Source organism: Lichenostomus cassidix, chromosome 18 (assembly GCF_008360975.1).
Source record: "Lichenostomus cassidix isolate B80296 chromosome 18, HeHo_3.0, whole genome shotgun sequence".
Classification (NCBI taxonomy): Eukaryota; Metazoa; Chordata; class Aves; order Passeriformes; family Meliphagidae; genus Lichenostomus; species Lichenostomus cassidix.
In genome coordinates this window covers 5,085,423-5,108,373 of record NC_139498.1, presented here as the reverse complement: position 1 = coordinate 5,108,373, position 22,951 = coordinate 5,085,423, and the positions used below count along the sequence as shown (strand labels likewise).

General features: G+C 43.7%; 1 protein-coding gene across 3 annotated transcripts in view; it reads right to left on the bottom strand.

Moving 5' to 3' along the window:
* Window positions 1-16,125, bottom strand: part of CA10 (carbonic anhydrase 10 (inactive)) — a 164,528-nt gene extending 148,403 nt beyond the window's left edge. The window contains exons 1-2 of one of the 3 annotated variants that reach the window (XM_085077613.1): window positions 15,890-16,125; window positions 14,760-15,266 (exon numbers count right to left, since the gene is read on the bottom strand). In XM_085077613.1, coding sequence (XP_084933739.1) covers window positions 14,760-14,820 — 61 coding nt within the window. In that variant the 5' untranslated portion in view covers window positions 14,821-15,266; window positions 15,890-16,125. The remainder of the gene's footprint in view (window positions 1-14,759; window positions 15,267-15,889) is intronic. The other 2 variants (XM_085077612.1, XM_085077614.1) reach the window with 2 other exon arrangements.
* Between the last annotated feature and the right edge of the window lie 6,826 nt (window positions 16,126-22,951).

Below are 22,951 nucleotides of genomic sequence, written 5' to 3'. Positions count from 1 at the left end.
CAATGTACTGGATAGATTTAGATTGGGTTTATTTGATTCACTTCAGCATCTTCCAAATCAACAAACGAAATTAATACAAACCAGGCTAATTTCATCCTAGGAGTGCCTATGCAGCATTTTGTAGCCCTTTATTCAAACTGATTAATTTAAAATACCTTTTCATTTAGACTTTGCTTTCAGAACATGAGAAAACATAAACAACTGTCCTAGGTTGCAATATTGATGTAGTTAAGTATTCTATTACCACCAGCTGTGGGCCATTAGCTGCTATCACCCACTCCGGATGACAGGCAATGGGCCATCCGTTAGCTATTATCACTTGCTAACGACCCACCCCGCATGACAGGCAATGGGCCATCAGGGACCCACCGTGTGACTCATGGACTTGTCTCATCCCATTGTGAGATGCTCTGCCGAGGAGGGAGGAGCCAGGTGTTCCCACCTGGATATAACCTGGCCTTGGAACTGCCTGAGCTAGCCCTGTCTACTGGGTTCTTGGGGGACGAGAGCTACCACTGGATCTTCAGCTGGAGACTAGACCTTCACAGGATCACCGCTTGAACTGAACTACTTCAGTTGGACTGCTACCACCACCCTAACAGGGTGTTAGGTTGTATCTGACTTTGTCAGTGCTTTTCCTTGTATTATTTCACTTATTTTTAATTTCAATCTTGACTTGTGATCTCCCACTGGTTTGTTTTCAAACCAAGACAACAACAAATAAACTCTAAGAGAGATTACTGAATTTTTTTACTCCTTCTTGTGCCTAGTTCAAACACAGAAGGGTTGTTTTATTTCTGTAAAAATGGTAGGGCTAGATCTCATTTCCACTAAATGCAGTATCCAGTTTTTAGCTTCCTTATCCCTAACACAGGTCAGTTATGAAATGAATGTGAACTAAATCCCAACTTCCCATGAACCATGGAATCAACAATAACTTAACCTTTCTGATCCAGCACTTTACTAAAGAAAAGCAAAGCTTAAGAGGAACAAGCAGGGTGCACCCTATTTCTGGTTATATTGATGTGTTTGGGATTGCCAGTCAGACCCCATCAGTCCCAACTCAGAGCAATCAGGAGGCTGAAATGAGAATTCTTATCTGCTGGTTGAGTTTCTGCATCTCCCCACCAATTTAGAATCACAGGGAAAGTGAATTCCACCCTGGTGTGAAGCCCTTTGGACTTGCACAGCAGAGCCTTTTCAGCAAACACACATCCAGGGTGAGACAGCCTGCAAATAAATCTCTGTATCAGGGGACAGGAGAGCCAGAAGAGCTCAGCATTACAGCCAAAGTGACCTTGAGGGAAAGGAAAGGAACTGAGGTGACACATGGAAATGGAGGTGGGGCACTAAGGGTTACAGATTTATAGGTTCTGTGTCCAGCATGAGGTCATTCATGACTTGTCATAGTCACACAAGGGGAGAGCTGTTGACTGTGACACTGCCAAACACAAATGCAGCAAGCATGGAAGAAACACAGACATTTTCCCCAATCGGTGAGAATTTGTTTCTGTTCTTGTATCAGCCTCAAAAGAGGTTTTTTCTTAAAGATGTCTATGATGAGTTTAACAATTCCTCTCACAGAGTTGTTTAGTTCTAAGTGACAGTATGGACCTGATGTCATATTTAGGTGCTCAGCATTTCTGCACTGTTGAAGTCACTTAGACAAGGTGTCTAAAATACCATGTGAATATCCCAATGAATAAAGCACCAGGAAAGGCTGTTTCAGAAAGGGCTGATTTCAGAGCAGATTCACGACTAGCAGCCACTAGGAAAATGTCAATTCATTTCAGATGCAGAATGGAAAATGAGGGATGTGGATGTACATACCTGGAATTGGCTAAATTAGAATTATTTCAGCAATGTATTTATACTCTGCAGCAACATCTCAAAACCCATGGATAGTGATAACTGCTTAGGAATAGCACAGTTAAGTTCCAGGTTTCTGAGCACTCACTGCAGTACCATGGGCTGTTTCCCAACATCTTTGCAGTCCTTGGAGAGGTGTAGATGCAGATTTAATGAGCAATGCCTACCATCTGTTAATATTGCCTCTAAGAGCAACAGAAAAAAACCAGCAGCACCAAAAGTGCAAGGCATGGCAGAAGCTTTAGAAAAATGGACCATCAGTAATGGGGTTCTCTGTGTATGACCACTGGAAAAACGAATCCCCAGAAATGAGCAGACTGCAAATTCATTTTGCAAGAGTTACAGTATTTAAGTCAGTCTCTAACCTGGATTAGAGCCAGGCAATAAATGTTCAGGTTAGCAGAGCTATGAGCATACCCTGATCCCTCACCAACATGGCACAGCCCCTGAACCTGCAGGATCCAAGCTCTGGGCTCACTCCTTGCTCTCTTAACAAACTACAATAACTCTTTTGAGTTATGCTGCTCTACATAAAGTATTTCCTATACAAGGAAGTAGGACAGTATTTCCTAATAGCTGATAGGACAAAAACTTCATTTTCTCCATCCAGTCATATCCATTGCAGTCTTTCATTACTAATTTTTCCTTCCTCAAGAAAGCTTGCCAAAAGTTAATTTAAGTGCTTTGGGTTTACTTCCATGGTTCCAGATTTATTTGAGCACAGTATTAAATCTGGAGGGGAAGACCTAACTAGAGGTCCATGGCTTGCACACTGAGGTATCTTTGGCCTAATTTATTCTGCAAAGGTTTGTGACAAGAACAGATATAAAAGCTCCTTGAGGTCCTTAATCAAGGCACATTATTACTGAGATAACCAGAAGGCAAAAGAATAAGCCAACTCACCAGAGCTCAGAAACAGAGATGGCTGCATGAAATAAAGGGTTTATTTTAATCACAGGAATTCCCTGGCAGAGTTTAAGTAAATTATAATGTTAAAGCCACATTACCTTGCTGTATGCTAGTATAAACATGAAAAATACATTGGTAGTAATTTAATAATCATCAAATTTTATGACATACTGACCCTTTGAATCAGAAATGCATTATTTTTCAATGACTTTAATGGGTTATTACTTTACACAAATTACCAACAGAGATTACTCCCCTTTCCCAACCAGATTAATACAAGTGCATTTAAAATGCAAAACTATACTTTCTTCTGATTGTTTCACAATTTCTGCAGTGAACACAAAGGCAAAAAAATTCTGCTTGTTTTCATCACAGAAAGGCAAGAATCCAAACCACATTCAGAGCAAGATATAATTAGGTGATAATTCAACCATGCTTCCTATTAAAGAGACAGTCACCTTGCAGTTTAAATAAACACTGCAAACATAAACTAACAAAACCTAGTTATTTAGAGCTAGAATGTCATTATTTATTCAATCAAAACAAAAATTCAACAGTTAGGGACAGTGGCACCATGAAGTAAACCCAACATTTAATTTCTCTAGTTCTTACTTTAGCTTCAACTAATGCCAGCTCATATATAAACACAGTAAAGCTTTCTTCATCCACATTAATTAGAAATGGCACATACCTCTAGTGTGCTACAGAATAGGGGAAATAAAAAAGTATAAATTTCACTTCAAGAACAGCCAAGATCAGTCTCCCAGTGCAATAAATAACGATACTGCTAACACCAAACATGAAAAAAGACAGTTAAAACCATTACAAATCCATATCTCTCAGTTGCTTAACAATCTATAGGTTCAGTCAATTTAAAAGATCTAGGAGCAGGGGTTTAGTGGATTAGTAACAACAGACCATTAACCTCTGCAGCCTCCATTTTAATCCAGCAATAACCACAGGGATTGAAAACCATTCTGACACGTGAGCAGTAAGCTCCTGAGCACAGATCTCTCCCACACCTGAATCCCCTGGCAGAGGTCACAGCACCTCTCTAATGGGACTCTAATTTACCAAGAGAACTCTGCTTCAGGCTTAAATAAACTCCAGGCCAGCATTTTTGGCTGAGTAATTCCACTGCACACCACCTCCCCCAACTAACAGCTGACTTGAAGGTTTTATTTTGCACTTTATTTCAGCTTTTATTAGCAAAGCTTGCTTTCTTTCCTGGCAAAATGTCCAAAACGAAGTTGTCTAAAACAAATACTTTTTGTTTCTACACAGGAGTTTAAATAAACGTGTAGGAATTGATGACTGTCATCCCAAGCAAATGCCAGGAGATTATTTCTGTACAGTTTATATAATATCAGTGAAAGGTCTATCCAAAAAACTTGGGTTTTAAAAATAATGCAATATTATTACATCACATACTCTGGTTTTCTAGATAAGAATGCTTTCTTTCAAAGATATTAAGTTCTGGAGTATTCAGTGACTAGAATCAATTCTTAAACGACCATTATGGGATGATATTATGTGATCAAGACACATTTAATTAGTTGGTCCTCTACAACAGTTATCAGAATATCAGCAAGGAAGCCATTGAAAGAGAGACCTTGCAAAAAGGATTTTAATTCAGCTTTTACTACCTGTGCTCTGAAATCTGAGCCACAGGTTCCTTCTCAGGAGCATTACAGGGAAGGTGCTGACTACCTGGCAGGCAGAAACACTCTTTTATCACAGCAAAATAAATAAATATTTAAAAGCATAAAACCAGAGTGGACACAGAAGGTCCCAGTTTACACAGAGAAGGGAAATAAAAATGGGAGAGTTTTGAGAGTTACTTGCTGCTGTTTGTGAAGAATTCAGCAGAGCCAAAGCAGGACAAAGGCTGGAGGAGAGAAAGGAGAAAGGAGAAAGTTTGCAAGCTCTTTGCCCTTTGGTAGATATAATCCAAATACATAAATATGATGTAAATGTATTGCAGAGATGTCCAGCTGTTTTTATAAATAGTGCAAAACTTTCCTGCTCATGGTAGCAATTGGTTCATAATATTACAAATGAGCCTTACCTCATGGAAACATGAGGAGCTTTTCTGCTGCCACACTGAAAATGCCACCAGCAGCAGAGAGGACATGTTTGCCTTGCTTGGTCCCACACAGTGGGACAGACAGATCCTCAAATATGTTTATATTTCCCCCACAAACAGTTTTCTCTCTCAGTCTGACTAAACTCTGCTTATCCACTCTCAACTCTGCCAGCTGCTAGCCCAAACTGGCATGAGGTGTCCCAAACAGCCCTGTAGGTCCCACCTGGTCACAGGTGTGTCCCCACTGGATGTCCTCTTTAGATCAGGACTTGAGGTCTGATCAAGAGCAAATTAAAATTTGTGCTGGGAAGAAAGTGGGACAGACATTCCCACATGAAAAGCGTTGTGCACTCACCCCTTGCAATTTCACTTTTTATTCTTTTGGTTGTGTTTACTGTGGTGGAAGATGGTGTTTGGTTCATTCAGGGCATCCATACAGTGAGAATTAACAAAATACAATCCAGGTTAGATGAATTCTGATTGTAGAGTTTCTCTTGCTATGCTAATCATCCTAGGAAAGTCTGCATCTTTGCTTTACCACACAAAGGACTGAGATGATTTTACCCAGATAAAAAGCTATTTTCTATATAACTGTATAATTTAAAGAGAGATGATGAAAATTTCTGCTCATCTTAGCTGGGCTTTTCCAAAAAATTTGTATTATTCATGTATAATACCAGTGCTACTCCTTGCTTCAGCAAAGCACTTCAGCACATCCTTAATCTAAGTTGTTTCATACAATTACATCTTAAGACTCAGATTCAGCAGAACACTTAAACATCTTTTAAATTTTGCATTCTGCTGAATCTGGCTGTTAATATATCAAAATAAAATGTAAAGAGGATGACTCGGTTTTTAACTCTCAAGTATGGAAACATACTTATGCTACCTAATAAAACAAATCGTATTATTTATTACTCTATTTTCCATCCTGTTTCACAGTGAGCTAAATACCTGTGACTCTAGAGCAAAGGCACAATTACAGACTGGCAAAGATGAATTGTTAACAACTTGGAGAGAGTGCCAGGGGGGCTACTGAAGATAAAAAATTATGCATCTGCAGGTAACTTTAAATCCCCCTTGGAATTACTGCCACACAGTGCCCTCAGGATCATCTGGGCAAGAGAGAGACTGTGGAGTCCTTGCAGATCACTTTGGTTTCCAGCAGGCACAAAAAGCAATGTGACAGTAGGAAAATGCTTATAAATATGAATGTGAACACAAAAACCCCCAAACACCACAAATGGTGAAGCCACATAAATAGTATGGAAAATAAATGGAAAATAAAAAATGGGAGGAGTTCAGACATGAATGCCCTGGGGGTGAGAATTTCACCCCTCAAAAAAATTCACGTATGTGTTCACAGCATATCCAGGAACTCCAGCAGTACAGAAAGGAACCTGTAGGGCTGCTGAGAGCAAGTTTGAAGAAGAAAATTTAGGGCCAAAATCTGTGGTGCCCTTTAGTGCGTGTTGTCACCTTCCCCCACAGTGAGGGGACGTGAAACACGAGGCAGGGAAGTGCTGCACTTGCAGGAACCCACTCGTTACTCACAGCCACAATAGAACCAGCAAAAGGCCAACCCAGTGAATGTTAATAATTCAAACAGAATTCCAATGACGCGTATTTATGGAGGAACCTTGTCTGGATCTGAGTTTTACCTTAATATCATACTAACTCCTGGAACCAATTTCAGTTAAATTCTAATTGATTTCATTAGTATGTATACCATAATCATTCCTCACCATAACTTCACTGTGGGTACCATGAGGAGAACAAACACCTTGTAGTAGAGGCAGAGGGAGAAGGAGGGGATCCAGCCCCACATCTGAGCAGGAACACGGGCCAAGGGCAATCCTGGTGTTACAAGGCAGAAATCAGGGTGAAAATGGACTGCAATTACCTAAAGCCTTGCTGGCTGACTTTCCATATTGACATTTTACCTCAGCTTCTCCATCTGTGAAAGTGTGGCCAACACTGTGTGCCCTGCAAACTGCTCCAACTTCTGACACTGAAATTCTTTTTTTCTTTTTAAAACTGAAGTATGACGCAAAGCTCTTCTCATTCATACCTTTCATTGTTAGAAAAACCCAGACAAGCAGTCCCATTCAGAGAACTCTCCTGTCAGCCACTGTTTACACACTCCCCAGCAGTGGGATTAGGACCAGAACAGGGTTGATCAAACACCATTCCCTTCCAGCAGTGGGACTGGGATCAGCATGGGGTCAAACACCTTTCCCTTCCAGCAGTGGGATTAAGACCAGAACAGGGTTGATCAAACACCTTTCCCCTCCAGCAGTGGCACTGGGATCAGCACAGGGTCAAACACCTTACCCTTCCAGCAGCAGCCTTTCCATAACTGCAGCTTCCCACATGGGAAATAGCAGCCCTCAACTCCAAATTGTGTGGCATTCCACTGATGTACAAATAGTTCATTCTCCATAAAATTTCACTCCCAGGAACACTACTGAAGTACTGTTATCCTTTTCCACCAGCAGGTATAAATCTTCAGCACCACCTTCCTCCTAGAATTTTCTCTGCCATGATGGCAAATGCAAGTTAATTGCATTAAATGCTCGTTCTAGCAGCCCAAGAATGTCACCTTGCCAAAACAAACTGAGCTGGGGCAGCAGGAACCCTTCCTGACCCAAACCCCATCCTACTGGCAATGGCAGGGTTTGCTGGAGGACACAGCCACTTCAGCATCACTTCAAACACTTGTTTGCCACAGTCACACATAGCAAAGACTCTTCTCTAGTACTCATTATCTTTTTCTTTCAGCAGTAATAGTTTAATTCCATAGGAGTCCTGCTGGGCTAGTTTTTCTACCCATGGCAAAGCAAAAAAAAAAAGCCCCAAAAAACTCTTAGGATTATTCCTGCAGCAGAGCAGGGCCCCATAGTAGTTAGCAGCAGGAAAGAACTTAAATTGGAAACAACCCACAAAAATGACAAGAGGATGATTTTTCAAGAAACCACGTTTCCCTCTAAATTCATCTACTCAAATGCTACTTCCAAAACACGGAGATGTCAACACATTTAGAGGGGGGAAAAAAAAAGATAACGTTGCTTAGCTGCCTCCTCCATGCATGTGCTTAGAAGCCACTTTGGTCGAGTCAGTGCACGATTCTTTCCATTCCATACTTAAAACCCAGAATCACAGGATATTCTAAGCCTGACCAAGTTAAGCACTGGTGATAGAGGGAGGAAAAAAGACTGTCCAAATTAACAAGTGACACCATGGATTTAATCGTAGCTCCATGCTGATTTTAGTGTCTTGCTATAAAGTACATCCTAATTAGTTATTTGTGGATTACAGCTGCTGTGGTATTTTTATGGCATCAGTATCAGGAAAGAGAAAAGTGTGGGGCATTTAAGTTCAATACTATTTTTACTATAGAAATACAAATGTTACAGATTCCTATTTTCTTTAGTTCTGACTGCTGATTTCAGACCACAACATATGTGGAAACTGATCACCTTCCATTTTTCAAGATGAGCAGAAGTAAATTAAGTATTTTAGGGCAGTGATCTTGGACAGGCTGTACCTGGCACTCCACAGGAGCACAGACATCTGCCACCTAAAGCTTTCCTCGTTGCCAAGAGCTCAATTTTTCCAATTATAAGGCCCAAGTCTCATAAACACTAAAGCCCTTTACAACATTTTTGGGAGTCCCAAGGACTTTTAGGGTGGGTGTAAATCTAGGTTACCTTTACCTCAACTGTCAGCTGCTAAGCACTGCATGATGAATTTTGCCATATTGGTAAATTGGGAGTTTGCACCTGAACAGCCATGTGCATGAATGAGGCATTACAGGATGTAGATCCACAGTGCTTCAGTCCTCTGTTTTCATGACAATAATAACTTGCTATTTTATCTACAAGAAATTCCAGTAAAAGACCCTTTGGCAGCTTTTTAACTATCAGTGGTTAAACCAGCAATAAAATACTCTACTACTTTAAATTCAACTGTAAATAGGTTTGGCTGCAAATTCTCCCCTCTCTCAAATGCCAGATTATTATCCTTTAAAAAAATTATTTCCTATTTATTTACCATAAGTGTTTCAATTTATCTACCACACTGCAATTTTTTTTTTGCTGATATGTCCTCTGTACAGACAGGCACTTCTGTACTTCCTGATGGCATTACAATGGAAATGCAGTCCCACTGTACAGTGCTGCCTCTAAAAAAGTCAATTAAAATTTGATCCCTGTTTCCTATTCCTTCCAACATGGTGCACAGAGGAGAAAAAAAGACAGGAGCAAAATAACACTTAGCACAGTATTTCAGTGCTGTCCATAACTAACTGTCATGCAGTTTTGTCTGCTGCTTGAGCTGGTAATGAGATAATGATGGAACAGTTTTATATAGTCCTCTATTAACAGCCCAGATGGGCCAATCATCCACTTCAGGCTTTGCCATGTTAAGTTTAGCCATAAACAATCAGTAACAATGAAAACAGCAACTTCCTCCTCAGCTAAATTACCACCTTTCAACCAAGAAAGAAAGACAGTGATTCTCTGACCAATAGCAACAGAGGAAAAAACCAATCTTTCAGTCTAAGCAGGAATTCCTTGTTCATTCATATACAAGGAATATTCACGATGCAAATGGAATCCATTTCAATCCTGGCTATATTTAAATCTAGCTGTTGTAGAATTAAAAACTGAGAACTTTCCAAGAATTGCAAGGGCAAAACTTCTCTGTAACACCAGCTACAGCTTAAAGAACACCCTTAAATTGAGAGTGCTTATTTAGGTTGGGTTTTATTCCTGATTTTAATCATTTTGTGTTGGAGGTTTGGTATCTAGCTCAGTTGGATTCCAATGAGGCAACACAACCAGGTGGAGAGGTTTGAACACTGGGTATCTACATCACTGAGAATTGCAAAAGAATAGCAGCAATAACCAGTTTCTTTCCACCAGTTTATTGGATGGAAAATAGCTCAGCATAATATGTGCAAAAACGATTCATAAACGTTCCCTTCTATTACCTTTACACATAAGCTTAAAAAATGTGTGTTGTTTCAGCGCTCTGGCACCTATCTGGTCACGCTCTGGCTGTAAAACTAACAATAAAAATAAAAAAAATGATGAAAAATACAAGACACGCACAAAAAATAAAGAGTAAAAGCAGACATTTACAAGAGACTACAAGGCTATTTCCATACAATTTTCAAGCAGAAACATCTTCACACCTTTTGAGAAGGTGGAAAAAAAATCTCTGAAGTGAGAAAGCATTCCAGAGCTGAGGAACTGAGAGTCTCTGGATGCAGCCTATGGTCCCTCCATTCCAGGAATGTGAGCAGGAAGACAGAATCCACGTGGATAACCAGTAACATCAACAAACTCCATGCAGGCAGGAAGGGTTTTCCACAGACATGAAGCTCTGGAGATGGGATTAAAGCAGGAAAAAATACTGTAATGGGTAAAGTTCTTAGTCAGCAGAAACGTGCTGGATGTTACATCTTCCTGCATGCCTAGTGCTCACTTCCATATATATATATAAATAAATATGTGCTATGAATAATTCCTTCCCCTAGAATACTACATATCTTACTTAAAAGTGACAGAAAAAGCTGTTTCTGTGACACTGTTTAAGGATAATTAACACGGTTTCAACATTTTTGTCCTAACATAATGAACCATTCACTGTCCTAATGTTGAACATTAGAGCCTTGATATTCTTCTCTTCTACAAGACTGCTTTAGCTTGAATTATCCCAGATTGTGTGAAGCTCTGAGAGGAAGAGTTATCAGACCTCACAGACCATCATTCAGCAGGTAATTCCAGCCCTGGCATAATTTAAAGTTCCTATAGGACAGCTCTGTGTTATGCCAGGCAATAAGAGCTCAGAGACTGCAGAAGCAGCAGGACAGAAAATGAAGTGCAGATGTGCTCCAAATCCACCTCTGGTCCTCAGTGCCAGGAGATGCCACAGCAGATGCTCAGGACACAGTGGAATTCCTGGATAGATGAGGGTTTCTTTGCACCATCTCAGTTGTTCATCATACATCATTTATAGCACTTGTGTGCTGCCAAACAGGCCACAGGAGCTGCATCATAAAAGGGATTTGGCCCCATGTGCCTTGAGGACATGGCAAAAGATGAAAATACTTCCCAAGAACAAGCCAGCTTTCATCCATGTTAGTTCCCAGATTAGAAGCCAAACTGGGATGGGCAGGGTATCAATTCACAGGAAGGCACAAAGATGTTGACCATGCAGGTTTTACAAATCATTTTTGTTGATGGATTAACAGAAAATGTCCATGGAAACCTTCTTAATCAATACCCACGACAGCTTCATTTTCTTATTTAAATCAAGTATCCTTCAAAGGTTTGAAAACAGCCTATCTTTCTTCCTTGGAATTGATAGTTAATATCTAAAAACACACAAAAAATTCCTCATGGTTCATACAAATGACTGTGTGAGCAAAGGTGGCAGCCATTATGGGATCAACAACAGCCTACCTGAGAACACTGATGCTAATTAATCCTTGGTGGTTAATTCCTTACTCAGGAAGGAAATTCTGGACATCATATAAGAGCTATTATCCTCTTTGTATACAAACAGCATAATCCCTGTACCAGGAGTATGTGCATCTCCAAAGGAACAACATCCAGTGAGGAATTATCCCAACATTCTGTCTACAGGACATCTTCACTTCCCCTGCCCTGTGCTCCTTCTATGCTAAACAGCATCATTAAAAGGACAAAACCTCAACAGTCGTAACAAGTCATGACTATTTTTCCTCAGAGACAACAATTCAAAGAAATAAATATGACTTTGAAGGCAAGCAAGGGCTTTCATTTCTTTCTAAAGGACACAAATGGTTTTCATGGTCCTTCAACCTGTTCTTATTTCTCATTTGCATCTGCACAAGGAAACTAGATTCTCTTTCCCAAAAAACAATTCCGAGTAGCAAAAGCCCTAATTGAGTATGCCAAGAAAACAGAAATACTCAGTTCAAAATTTCACAGATAGATTATTTCCCAAACACACTGAAAAGCCAGTAATTAAAACAAAAAAAAAATCAATTTCTAAATCTCAGTATCATTTCTTCCAAAACAATCAATCCCTCATACACACAGGTAGCTGACTGATAAAAAAATATTAGGTATAAAACATTTTGAAAATATATATAATCTCTTTTTAATAAATTAAACTACTTTCCATATACCAAGTCTCTAAGTAATTCATGTGAGACACCAAAAGGTCAATTGTATAACTTCACTACTTATTTTAAATAAGAAACACAGCCTAAGTGCTACATTCAGCATAGTTTACACTTAAATGTTATGTAAATACATAGTAAAAGAGATAACATTGAACCTGTATTTAGTAAGTTTATTACTAATAATTAAATAACTTAATAGTCTGTTCAACCCAGTGACTGACATCATCCCTTTGAACAGCAGCCCCTAATAGGCCCTAATCCAAATAACCTATTAGCAGGAGGAAGATCACAGGTTTAAACAGACACTCAATAAAGCGTTTGCTAATGTTCAGGAAAGATCCATGTACCAAAGACCTGTCTTGAGTCTTCACTGCTGAAACAACTTGAATGAATACAGCAGAAAAAAAATACTGCCACACTCCTTAATTCTGGTAATTTGCAGCACTAGTGCTCAACTAGTGGGTTTTTAAAGTAACGTGTTGAATGAATGACCAGTGCTGAAGTGCTAAAAATACATAGTGTCTGCAATCCAGCGCTGAGACAATCCCTTAACAGGCTTCATTACACCTTCTCTTCCTTGCACTGTTATCCAGACATCCCAGCTAGATAATGTGCTACAAAACCCACTGTAAAAAGGATGGCAGAGGCGAGATACAGAGCGTTAGTGCCACTCAGATATCTACAGATCTTAATCCTTTTTACTAAGACGACAGATAGTGAGGATTCCTGAAAAAAAAAATCCCCAGGAAGAAGGAAAAAAGGAAACAAGACTGAAGCATGCACACATCCTCTGTGTGGTCAAAATTATTTGAAAGCACAGATTTAACCATGCAGCAGAAGCATCCCACCGTTCACTTATTCACTTTATTCCCCCAAAGAAAAGAATAAAAAGAGAGGAAAAGCAAGCAGAGATGGTGTGAGTGTGTACAGTATCCGGTATTAGTGCTAGAGGGAGATGGAGAGCGATGGGAGCCCCTGCAGGACTGATCCCACTGGTTCAGAAGCCGTGTCTGAAGAGCAGGAGAGGAGGGAGGGAGCTCAGGGAGCACTGACAGCTAAATGCATGGCATAAGGAGCTGCACAGAATGGGACAGCTTCTTTCTGTCTCAGGATATTACTGTCACAATGGCCAAGAGAGCGAGGAGCCGCAGTGTGCCATTCTCACTGTGGTACTTTCAGAAGTGCCTCATTTGAGGAGCACTGGACAGGTGGCACATCCCGCTGAGCTAAAGAGATAAGTGTGAGATTTCAATGACAAGAGGCAGCAGGTTTCGCTGCTCTAAAAAGCCAGAGAGCCAATTTTTCCGATGGTCCCCATGGGCACGAGTGGAAGGTCAGCCTGGGGTGCTGGCAGTGCCACCCGGGTGCCCGGTGGCAGATGGTGCCGGTCTGCAGGGATAAGAGCAGGGCTGACGCACACCGTGGGCCGGCAGCGACGCTGTTTGCCCAGGAATAAAGGAGCTTTGGGCAGGTGCAGGCAGGACACGCGAACAGGGATGCTGAGCCTCCCAGTGCTCGCGTGTGCCCAGCCCAGGCTGCAGGGTGGGTAAAGGGAGGTGCTGCAGGAAGCGCAGCGGGGCTCACTCTGCCAGGGGAGATGCTGCAGGTGCTGCTGCTGCTGCTGCTGGGGGCTGCGGCTCGGACAGAGCCCAGGCCAACCTCTGCATGGTCCCAGGAGAGCTTTGGAGCTGCCCCTGCCTACCCACATCCAGGCTGGACACTGAGCTGCCCACCAGCAGCCTGGATGTCCCCCTGGCAGTGCCCTGCCTGTGCTGCTCGTGTTCCCATTTCTGCACTTATGCAATGGCTGGAGGGCAGAGCAGGCTGCAGGGAAGTGGAGCACAGGGAGCTGCGGGCAGCCTGCATCCCCATGGGGCTCCCTGGAGTGTCCCAAAGTGGAAAACTGGCCACCTCCCCGCTCCTGCCTCCTGCAACGTAATTATTCCAGCATGACCAACATGACAAATTAACAAGGGAGCCAGGGCTTCTGCAGTCAAAGGGAGTGTTTTCCCCCAGAATAAATTGTTCCAATCCTTTACGCTAGACACCCGGCCGTGCCTATTCATTAATTGGACAAGCTCTGGTGACAACCGAAATTACCTGACTTCTACATACTGGAGGGGAGAGAGATCTTTGCAAGCTTAAAATAAAGCTGGAAATCCCAGCCAGCACAAAGCTCTCTCAATGGGGCTTTTTTTTTAAAGGAAAACAGAAATAATTTTCACAGCACAGCCACAGTAAAGCTCATTTTAAAAGCAGAGGCACAGTCTTCACTGTTATTCCTCCCTTTGCAGACCCTGAACTGTGGCACCAGAACATGACAACTCCATCAACGAACCACAAACCCTTCAAGATCTGCACATCAGCCGAGTTTAAGAACTTCAGTAGCAACGAAATTCAGGGATCACGGCAGTGTTGCAAATAATTATCACAATCAGGTACATTCGGAATTATAAGCATCTCCCTTACCAGTACACCGTGGTTGTTTATTGCAACCAATGCATCATAATTAAGACACGTATTGGAATGAAGGGGGAGAGGGAAGTGATGTTGGTCGATTTCTGTCACAACCCACTCACAGTACATCATTCATGGATTTTCCAGCTACAATTTTGATCTGGGTTTAACTGTACCTCTTGTCCCTTAATAAGGGAAAGCCTGGGAATCCTGTACGGTATTTCCCCCCCATCCCTCGCCCTTTCCGTGCTTGCTGCGTACCTGAAATGCAGACGATGAAATTCGCTTGCAGAAGAAAAAGCACCTCCCAAACAATTTCCATCCTCCGATTCTCATGCCAAGTGCATCCCTCGGCGAAAAAAAATAACAAAGATCAATATCGCAGTTTGAACGATCCCAGCAAATTTCCTTTCGGACTTGCAGACTGTATTCCCCAGATGTGCTGACAACACATGTCCGAGCTCTCTCTCCGCACGGCTCAAGCGAGATCCCTTCCCTTCCTTCGCCCTCCAAAAAACACCACGAAGCCAACTGCCGGCACCGGGCTCTTCCTCCACGAGCGAGAAAAAAATCCACCAGATTTCCCAACACGACATAAGACAACAAACCCCAACCGATCCGATATCCGGAGAGTCTCTATTCCAGGGGCGGCCAGGCGCGAGTTAACCCCAAAACTCTCCGCACGTCTCAGCGGGGCAGTGCCGGCGTGCCGGGCAGGGAGGCGGCGGAGGGAGGGGGATTCCCCTCCTGCTGCTGCTGCTGCTGCTGCTACAGAATGAGCGGAAAGAGATTAATCCCCGCTGCAAGCCCCGCCACCCCCGGCGCGCTCGGAGCGCGCAGCCCCGGCTCCCGGCCCCGCCGCAATCCCGGCGCGCCGCGGCGGCTCCGACGCGCGACTGCAGGGGTCGGGCTTGCCCCGCGCACCGAGCGCGCTGCCCGGGATGCGCCCGGCAGGGACCCGGCATGCACCCCCGCGGCCCCCCAGGGGAGAACGGGGGTGTCTGGCAGCGGAGGAGGGCTGGGAGGTGTGGGTGATGCCCCCAGTGCGAGCGGCACGAGTGCGGAGTCTGCATCAAGCGCGGCTTGTGCACATCGCCCGTCGGCTTGGCTGAGGACGCCGGTATTTTAAAACTTATTTAAACAAGGAGAAGAGATTCAGACCCGAACTTCTGTCGGGTTGGTGGCGGAAGGGCAGCGGGAGGCTCCAGCCCAGAGTTAGCGAAGTACCTACGCTGCAGTGCACGTCTGATGGCATCCCCCGGGCACAACAGTTCTGCATAGCTTCCCCCCCACCCCGCCAAAACAAAAAGGAAAAAAAAAGAAAAAAAGAAAAATAAATGAAAAAATAAATGAAAAAAGCACGGCCAGTTTTGGGGCAATCCCTTACTTACCCCCAAATCCTGCTGCTTTTATCTCTCCCAGCTCCTCAGCCGTGCCGCCCCAGCCCGCAGTCCCAAAAACAAATCGAGGTCACGCCGCGAGCCGCCGGCTGCCGCCGCCCGCCTGCCCCTCAGCTGCCGGGAGCGACCATCGCCGCCGGGGCTGCCCCGCTGCCCGCACCGCGCCTACTCCGCCATGTCCCCGGGCTGCGGCCGCTGCTGCGGGGCTGGGGCGGCGGGCACGGCGGGGCTGCGCGGCGGCGCGCACGGGCGCGGGCCGGCGGGCGCGCTCCAACGCGGAGGCGGTGCCTGCGCGGGCGGCGGGGCCGCTCTGCGCCGGGACCGGGCCGGCCGGAGCGGGGGCAGCGCGGGCGGAGGGGGCGGCACGCCACACCGACCTCCCTCGGGCTCGCCGGGCTGTCTTCGCGGGTGCATTCCAGAAGATGCTGCTCGCTCGGGTTCAAATGTGCGGCCAGTTTGGTTTTGCTCTCCCCCGCCACTCTAAAAGGAAAAAAAAAAAAAAAAAAAAAAAAAAAAAGAGGCGCACCTGGCGCGGGGACAGGCTGGCTCCCTGGCTGCTGCGGGGGGAGCTGGGCGCAGCGAGCGGCGCTGGCAGAGGCAGGGGCCGTGGGCTGGGATGCTGCGCGGCGCGGGGAGGTGCGCGGGCGCTGCCCCGGGCCGCGGCGCCCGGCGGGGTGATGCTCGGGCTGTCGTGCGAGAAGGGAGGGGACAGGGGCTCGGGGCTGTGAAAATCCCGGCTCAGGGCAGGTGTGAGAAGGTGCAAGCGCTTGGGGTGCGGATGCCTTCATTGATCACGGCAAGGCACAGGGAAGGGGGAGGGAGGGAGATGCTTTGGGTATCAAACTGATATCCCAGCTCTTGGCAGGTGTGCAGAGGTCATGTTACAGACACTCCAGCGGGGGATGCATGCAGAATAGGTTGAAAACAGATTGGTTTATAAACAGTTTTCAAACCTACTTGTAAAATGCACCTTTGTATGGATTCTAGCAGAATGAGGATGCCTGGATCTCTGAATGGGGAAGGAGAGCATCTTGAAGGGAAGAAACTAGAGGGCTACGTTGTTATTTCCATCGTCTCTGAGAAATGTGTAGAACTCAGAGGTTTCAGATGTACCTGATGGTGTTTAATTGTGGCAGATCAGATTTCCTGAGTGCTTCAAAGCAACCGAATGGGACAAAATCATCACTGTTTTGAAAGGAAGATTTGGACTGCAGGCAATTAATAGTCAGGGTGGTGCTTGTGTTCATTTCGCTGGTTCCCAGGGTAGTGCAAGTGCTCTTTGCACTGCAGCAGTCTCTGCTGATGTTTACTCCATTTCTGCTTCTGGCTTATAAAGAGACTCAGGATTTTAATAAATTAATTGCCATCATCTGCCCAGTGAGAACAGTGAGGCTGGACATGAGGCGCTGTCATTTAAGGCTTAGGGACAAGAATTCCTATAGATATTGATGGATTTCTGTTAAACAGTGGGGCTGTGCAGCAAGAGGGAATCCTTTCCCTGGCAGGTTTGCAGAATGCTGAGTATCATTTTGATCCTTCAGTTTTATCTACTCTGCAATTCTCTTCTTTATGCCTTATTAAAATCCAGGTGCCATTATCTGTGTCTAGTCTTGATGTACTTAAGCTCATCTTATGAAATGCTCAGTAAAGATTTCCACTGATGTTTGCTAAACCCCTTTACTCAAACAGATTAACGTTTTCCATGGATTTGCCTGTAAATTCTATCTTTGGCTTTCCCAAATAATTTCTTACCAGAATGTGATAAATCCCTGAAGAGACCTTGTAGTTCATATCTACACAGTCATCCTTGTTCCCAAACTAGTCTCCTTGAAATTATGGCATTACATGTGGAGAAATAAATGTCTCAAGCACGTGAGATGATGTCTTGTGGAAGGGTGTGGTGACCACTAGGTCAGCAAATAACTGAGCTGGTGATGAGAGAATGCCAAATCCTGAGGACAAGTTTATGTTTAATTCCTACTGATGATCAGTGGGACTTTAATATGAGTTTAATGGCAGGAAAAACTTAGGTAGCTGATGTTGGCTGCTAGCAGATAGCCAAAACTCCTAAATGTACTGAATTTTATGCATTTTTTTAGTGTGGTAAGCTTATCATCCTCATGTAAACCTCACAGTTATTTCAGTGGTCTGTGATAAATAGGTAGTTTGTGACTCAGACTGAAAAATCTGTGAGGGATCAAAGGCATCTTGAAAGTTTCCTTCACCTGGAAAACACAGCAGTGAGCTTGGAAACTTGAGGTTTTTAAAATCTAGATAAATAATAATGAGTTCATTCTGCTGTCATTTCCTCGCTGTGATGTGATTTGACTGGCAGTGGCCTTCACGCTTGGTTTTGAACTCATTATGACCATATTGGCTCCTGCAGCTCCCCAGGAAAACCTGGGTCAATAAAGTTGAATGGATGTCAATATGGGCCTGTTCCAAAGCCCTGTGAAATCAATTGGAATATTTCTGCAGACTGGGATGATGTTTGGATCAGGCTTTCAGTGCAGAATTTGGCACAGTCTGTTTGATCCCAAGGGAAAAGGTTTAATATAGACAGGTGTGTTTGAGGCAGGAGCAGAACATCACTCTGCTGTGTACATTGCTGGGACATCCCAAACAGACAAAAATCCTGGCTGCAGCACCCATTTGTTATTGTAGGAGTTTCCATTCAAATCTCCTGTAGCTCACTAAAATGAAGGGGGCTTGCTGCAGTTATTTGAATTCCATTCATGTTCATACAGTTGGCTAAACTTAAACTAAATCTTGGCAGCCTTTAAGCTGGAGTCATTGGCCTCCTCATGTGTCTAGAGGTTAAAATGACTGAAAAGGGGATTCAGGCAGGTCTCCAAAGCATGTTTATGTAGTTCAGTTGTGAGGACTTTACCATCTCAAAGCTGCGGCTGGGACTTCTGGCAGCTTGGAAGCACCCAATGTATTAATTTCTAGATGAACACCCAAGTTTCTTCAGGCCAGATTTACACAGAAACACCTTTTCAGCTCTGTGAACAGAGTGCAAAAGGTACTTACTAACTCCATATGCCTGAAGGTTTTTCTACCAACATAACACAGGTTTGTACCTGCTCAGAAGAGCCAGCATAAGACTCAGTTGGCTCAAAATTAGCTTGGATCAGGAAAGATCAGTTGTAGAAATTGTTCTGAGCTGGGCAACTTCTGAGCAAAATGGGTTGAACTGTGGCTTCCCCTGTGTGCTGGAAGAGGTTGCTGCCATTCCCCATTCCTGCTGAGCTGCCTGTATCTCATTATGTTCCATTTATAAAATGGGCTACAATTCAAATTACAAAGGTGCTTAAGTAACTTCTTGGTTCAGGGGTTAAGAAAGTCACCATTGAAAAGCCACTGGTGAATTGCTGAGGATGGAGCTATAAATACTCAGTGGTAATGTTGCCACATCATTTCCAGTGCTCCTGCTCCACATTTTGTTACTGCCATGCTTGTGTTTTCTGATGTCTTCAGTGCTTATAAATAATGCTGATCTCACTAGGAAAACTGATAAAAAATTTAACGTATCATTATAAAAATACAGCCCCCTAATAACCCATCTGTGCAATGGGCATTAAGGTAATTCTTTTCTGGAATTGATGGTCCTTATCAAAACGGAGATGGAATTTCCATTTTACTGGTAAAGATAATGATGCAATTTATTTGAAGTTAAAAACACCATCAAGAAAGGAAGGAGGAGGATGACTGACACTTAAGTATGAAGTCAATCAATTTGTTTTTCCGGTGAGTCAGTCTATTCGCTATCATAGAATTCTTTTCAGTCCAACCTCCCTTTTTCTTGTCTGCACTCCAGCAAGCAGTGTTAAGACATCAACTATTTGTGAAATACCATTCTTCTAATTCAAAAACACATGTATAAAATGCAGTGATTTTGTTTTCCTAGATGTTGAGAAGTCAGTCACAGAAGTGTTTAAAACGTCACGTGATCCTACAGTTCCTCAACAAACCCCTGTAGGTTCCCTGGGATTCTTATCAGTTTTACAACCACAGAATTTGGGGTTTCTGATTAGGCACATAGAGTGAAAAAACTGATTTCATTTTATTTATTTTTATTTTGCCATTGTCAAAGCCACCAGATAAAATTGACTTCAGGTGGTGCAGTGATTACAGTCCTTGCAATATTCATATTTCCCACAGCTGGGAAGTAGATCAGGGAACTTGCTTGTTAAAAATAATGAAAAAGATGAAAAAACAGGATTTAGGGGACAGGTTGGTTTTGCAACTTGCCCCAGACCTAAGCATGTGCATGGAGTTCCTGTCCTGACATTGCTGCAATCCTAGGTGGAGGGAGCTCTACATGTGTTTTTCTAAACCTCTTCTCTCCTTTTGTTTTCCTCTGTGCCTCTCTTTCCTTTTGTACATCTCTTTGCCTGGAACGTTTGGAGAAAATAACATTTTGAAAGTCTCAAGGCTTTTCCTGGTTGGGCTATGTTTATGCTAGGTAAATGCTAAATTAGCACAGGGTACTGCTCTGATAAGTGGTAGAATGTTGAATTCTGTGTTCTATTTCATTCTTTGCCAAAGATGGTTGATTTTGAGCTTCTGCTTTTGCTATTCTTGCCAGTAAGCATTAGTGTGATTTTCACCTCTTGCCTAGGTCTGATGGGGATTTCTCCTTTGCACTGAGAGAGAGGGAAATACAGCCTTGAGTTAAACCCTTGGATCTGAGTGTCCAGGGCTAAACAAGAGCCTCCATTGTCAACTGCACGCATTTTAAGCTGTGTCCCAAAGGTGATGGGGCTCTGTGGCCCAGTGCAAGCTGCCATCAGGGACCTGGGTCATGCTGCAAAGATCTAAAGAGCCTGGAGCTGCAGGCACAGTGGGGCTGGAAAGGGCCTGCAGGGGCCATGGTGGCAGGGTGCTAACATTGCTGCTCCTGCATCTTTCTGATAGGGAAAACCCAGCTGGTGTGCTGGGGTAATTAACTAGGGTTAGGGTTAGGGTTACGCCTAGGGTTAGGGTTGAGAAATCTGAAGGGCCTGGAGCTCCCGGGACAGTGGGGCTGGAAAGGGCCTGCCAAGGCAAACGCGGCAAGGTCCCAACCTTGCTGCTCCCACAGCTTTCTGGTCTGGACCTGCCACAGGCGTGAGCACCTCGGCCCAGCCAGAACCTGACCTGCGGCTGGGCTTGGGCTTCAGAAAGATGTGGATCCTACACTGCAGGGACACTGGCTCTGGACAGGGCATTGCAAGGGTATCTATCATGGCACGCTGCTGTCTGTGACTCGATGTTGCCTGTCTCAGAACATCTTGGAACGGCACTGCCTGGCTCTGCTGGGAGGGGCTGGCCGGCTGGGCTTTGCTGAAGGTGAGGCCTTTAGCACCTGCTGTGCCCCAGAGCTGCCCCAAGGCCTGGCTGAGCAGTCACTCCTGGACTCTGGGGTGTCCAAGGTGCTCACCTGGGCTCTGACTGGCCAAGGCACCATCAGTCCCAGCTGAGGAGCAGCACATGAAGGTCGTGGGGCGTAAAGGGTGAAGCACGAGGTCAGCACATGGGCACTGCCTAGATCCCTGCATGGAGTTCCTGTCCTGACCCTGCTGCAGTCCTAGGCAGTGCGAGCTCTACATGTGCTTTTTTAGCTCTCTTCTTTCTCTCTTTTTGTCTTCTTCTGTGCCTCTCTTTCTACTTCTCCTTTCCTGGAACTTTTGGGGAAAATAGCTTTTCGTAATTTTCAAGTTTTTTCCTGGTTGTGCATCTGTCACATTCGGGCAATACTATTGGGGTGAGGGAGGCTTGTGGCTAGCACAGGTCTTTCTCGTGAGAACATTCCGCTGTGTTTTATAAACAAAGATGAAGTCTGGATGTTTTTTAAACAGTGTCTCGAGATTTGGACAGTTCAGGCCTGGCCAATCAGGCCTAGGGGGAGGTTTCTGGCTGACCAATCTGGGCGACCTCTGAAAAGTCTATATATATTGAAATCAAAATAATAAACTTCCTCTTTCTTGCCACACTGAGAACTTGGGTCCTTTTCTCTGCTAGCGGCTCAACAGCGACCTCGGCTCTTTCTACAACCCCTTGCTGTAGGTAGAAAGCAGGAAAGATAACTTCTTGCTTTATTTTTTTCCTGCCTCCATGCTTGTCTCTTGCAAGCTCGAACTAATTAAAAGATCAAAAGCAATATGTATTTTTTGATATTGAGAATTCTTTGTCATCTCACTATAAAAGAAAAGAACAGACATCTTGAAAAATTTTCTGAAATGGGTCTCACTGGTTTATAATTACAGACTTTGACAGCCAATTGTCGCCTGGTGCCTGTTTGATATAATTTCTTAGAGAAATGATGATTGCAATATCATGATAATACTGTGGATGTGCGAGTCAAGGTAGTTAAGCTGGAAATTTTAAGTTCCTGTTGCTTTTGGGGTTGCTTCAGTTGCATACTCAATTTCCCACTTGGATGTGAGAGATATCTTGCCACTTTTCCCACTGTGCTAAGATTTGCCACCAGGACATTTGGCAGGAAAAAGGTAAACTCTGAGCACACATTGATTCCTGAGTGACTGCCCAGGACAAGGTGCATGAACTCATCAGAAGTTGCTCCCTCCTGAGCTTGCACTAGAGAACCTAAAGGAGGAATATCTAGGAAAAAAATCACATTCCTTGTCTTCTCTCTGTGTGGATATTGGTTAGGTTTGTGCACCTGTGGAGTATGAATAACCATCTTACTAAAATTGCCTGGTTTATGTCACTATTATTATGTATTAATGCATTAACTATTTTGTTTTTTCTGGGAAATACCTTGTCTTTTTCTGCAGTTAGGAATAACAATTAAGGAAGAGAAGCATGCTTAGGAACTAGTATCCTTCTTGTCTCTCTATATTTTTAACATTTTGTAGTGTTTCTTTAAAAAGATCATTATTCTGTAAGAAAATACCTTATTTACTTCTCCAGTATTTTTAAGGCAAAATCAGTTAATATGAGTATTATGAAACCAGAGATTAATATGCTCAGCTTAACATTAAATGTAGTTCCCTGCAACATCTCACATGTTGCAAATGTCCATAAAGCAGCAATTATGGGCCTGAG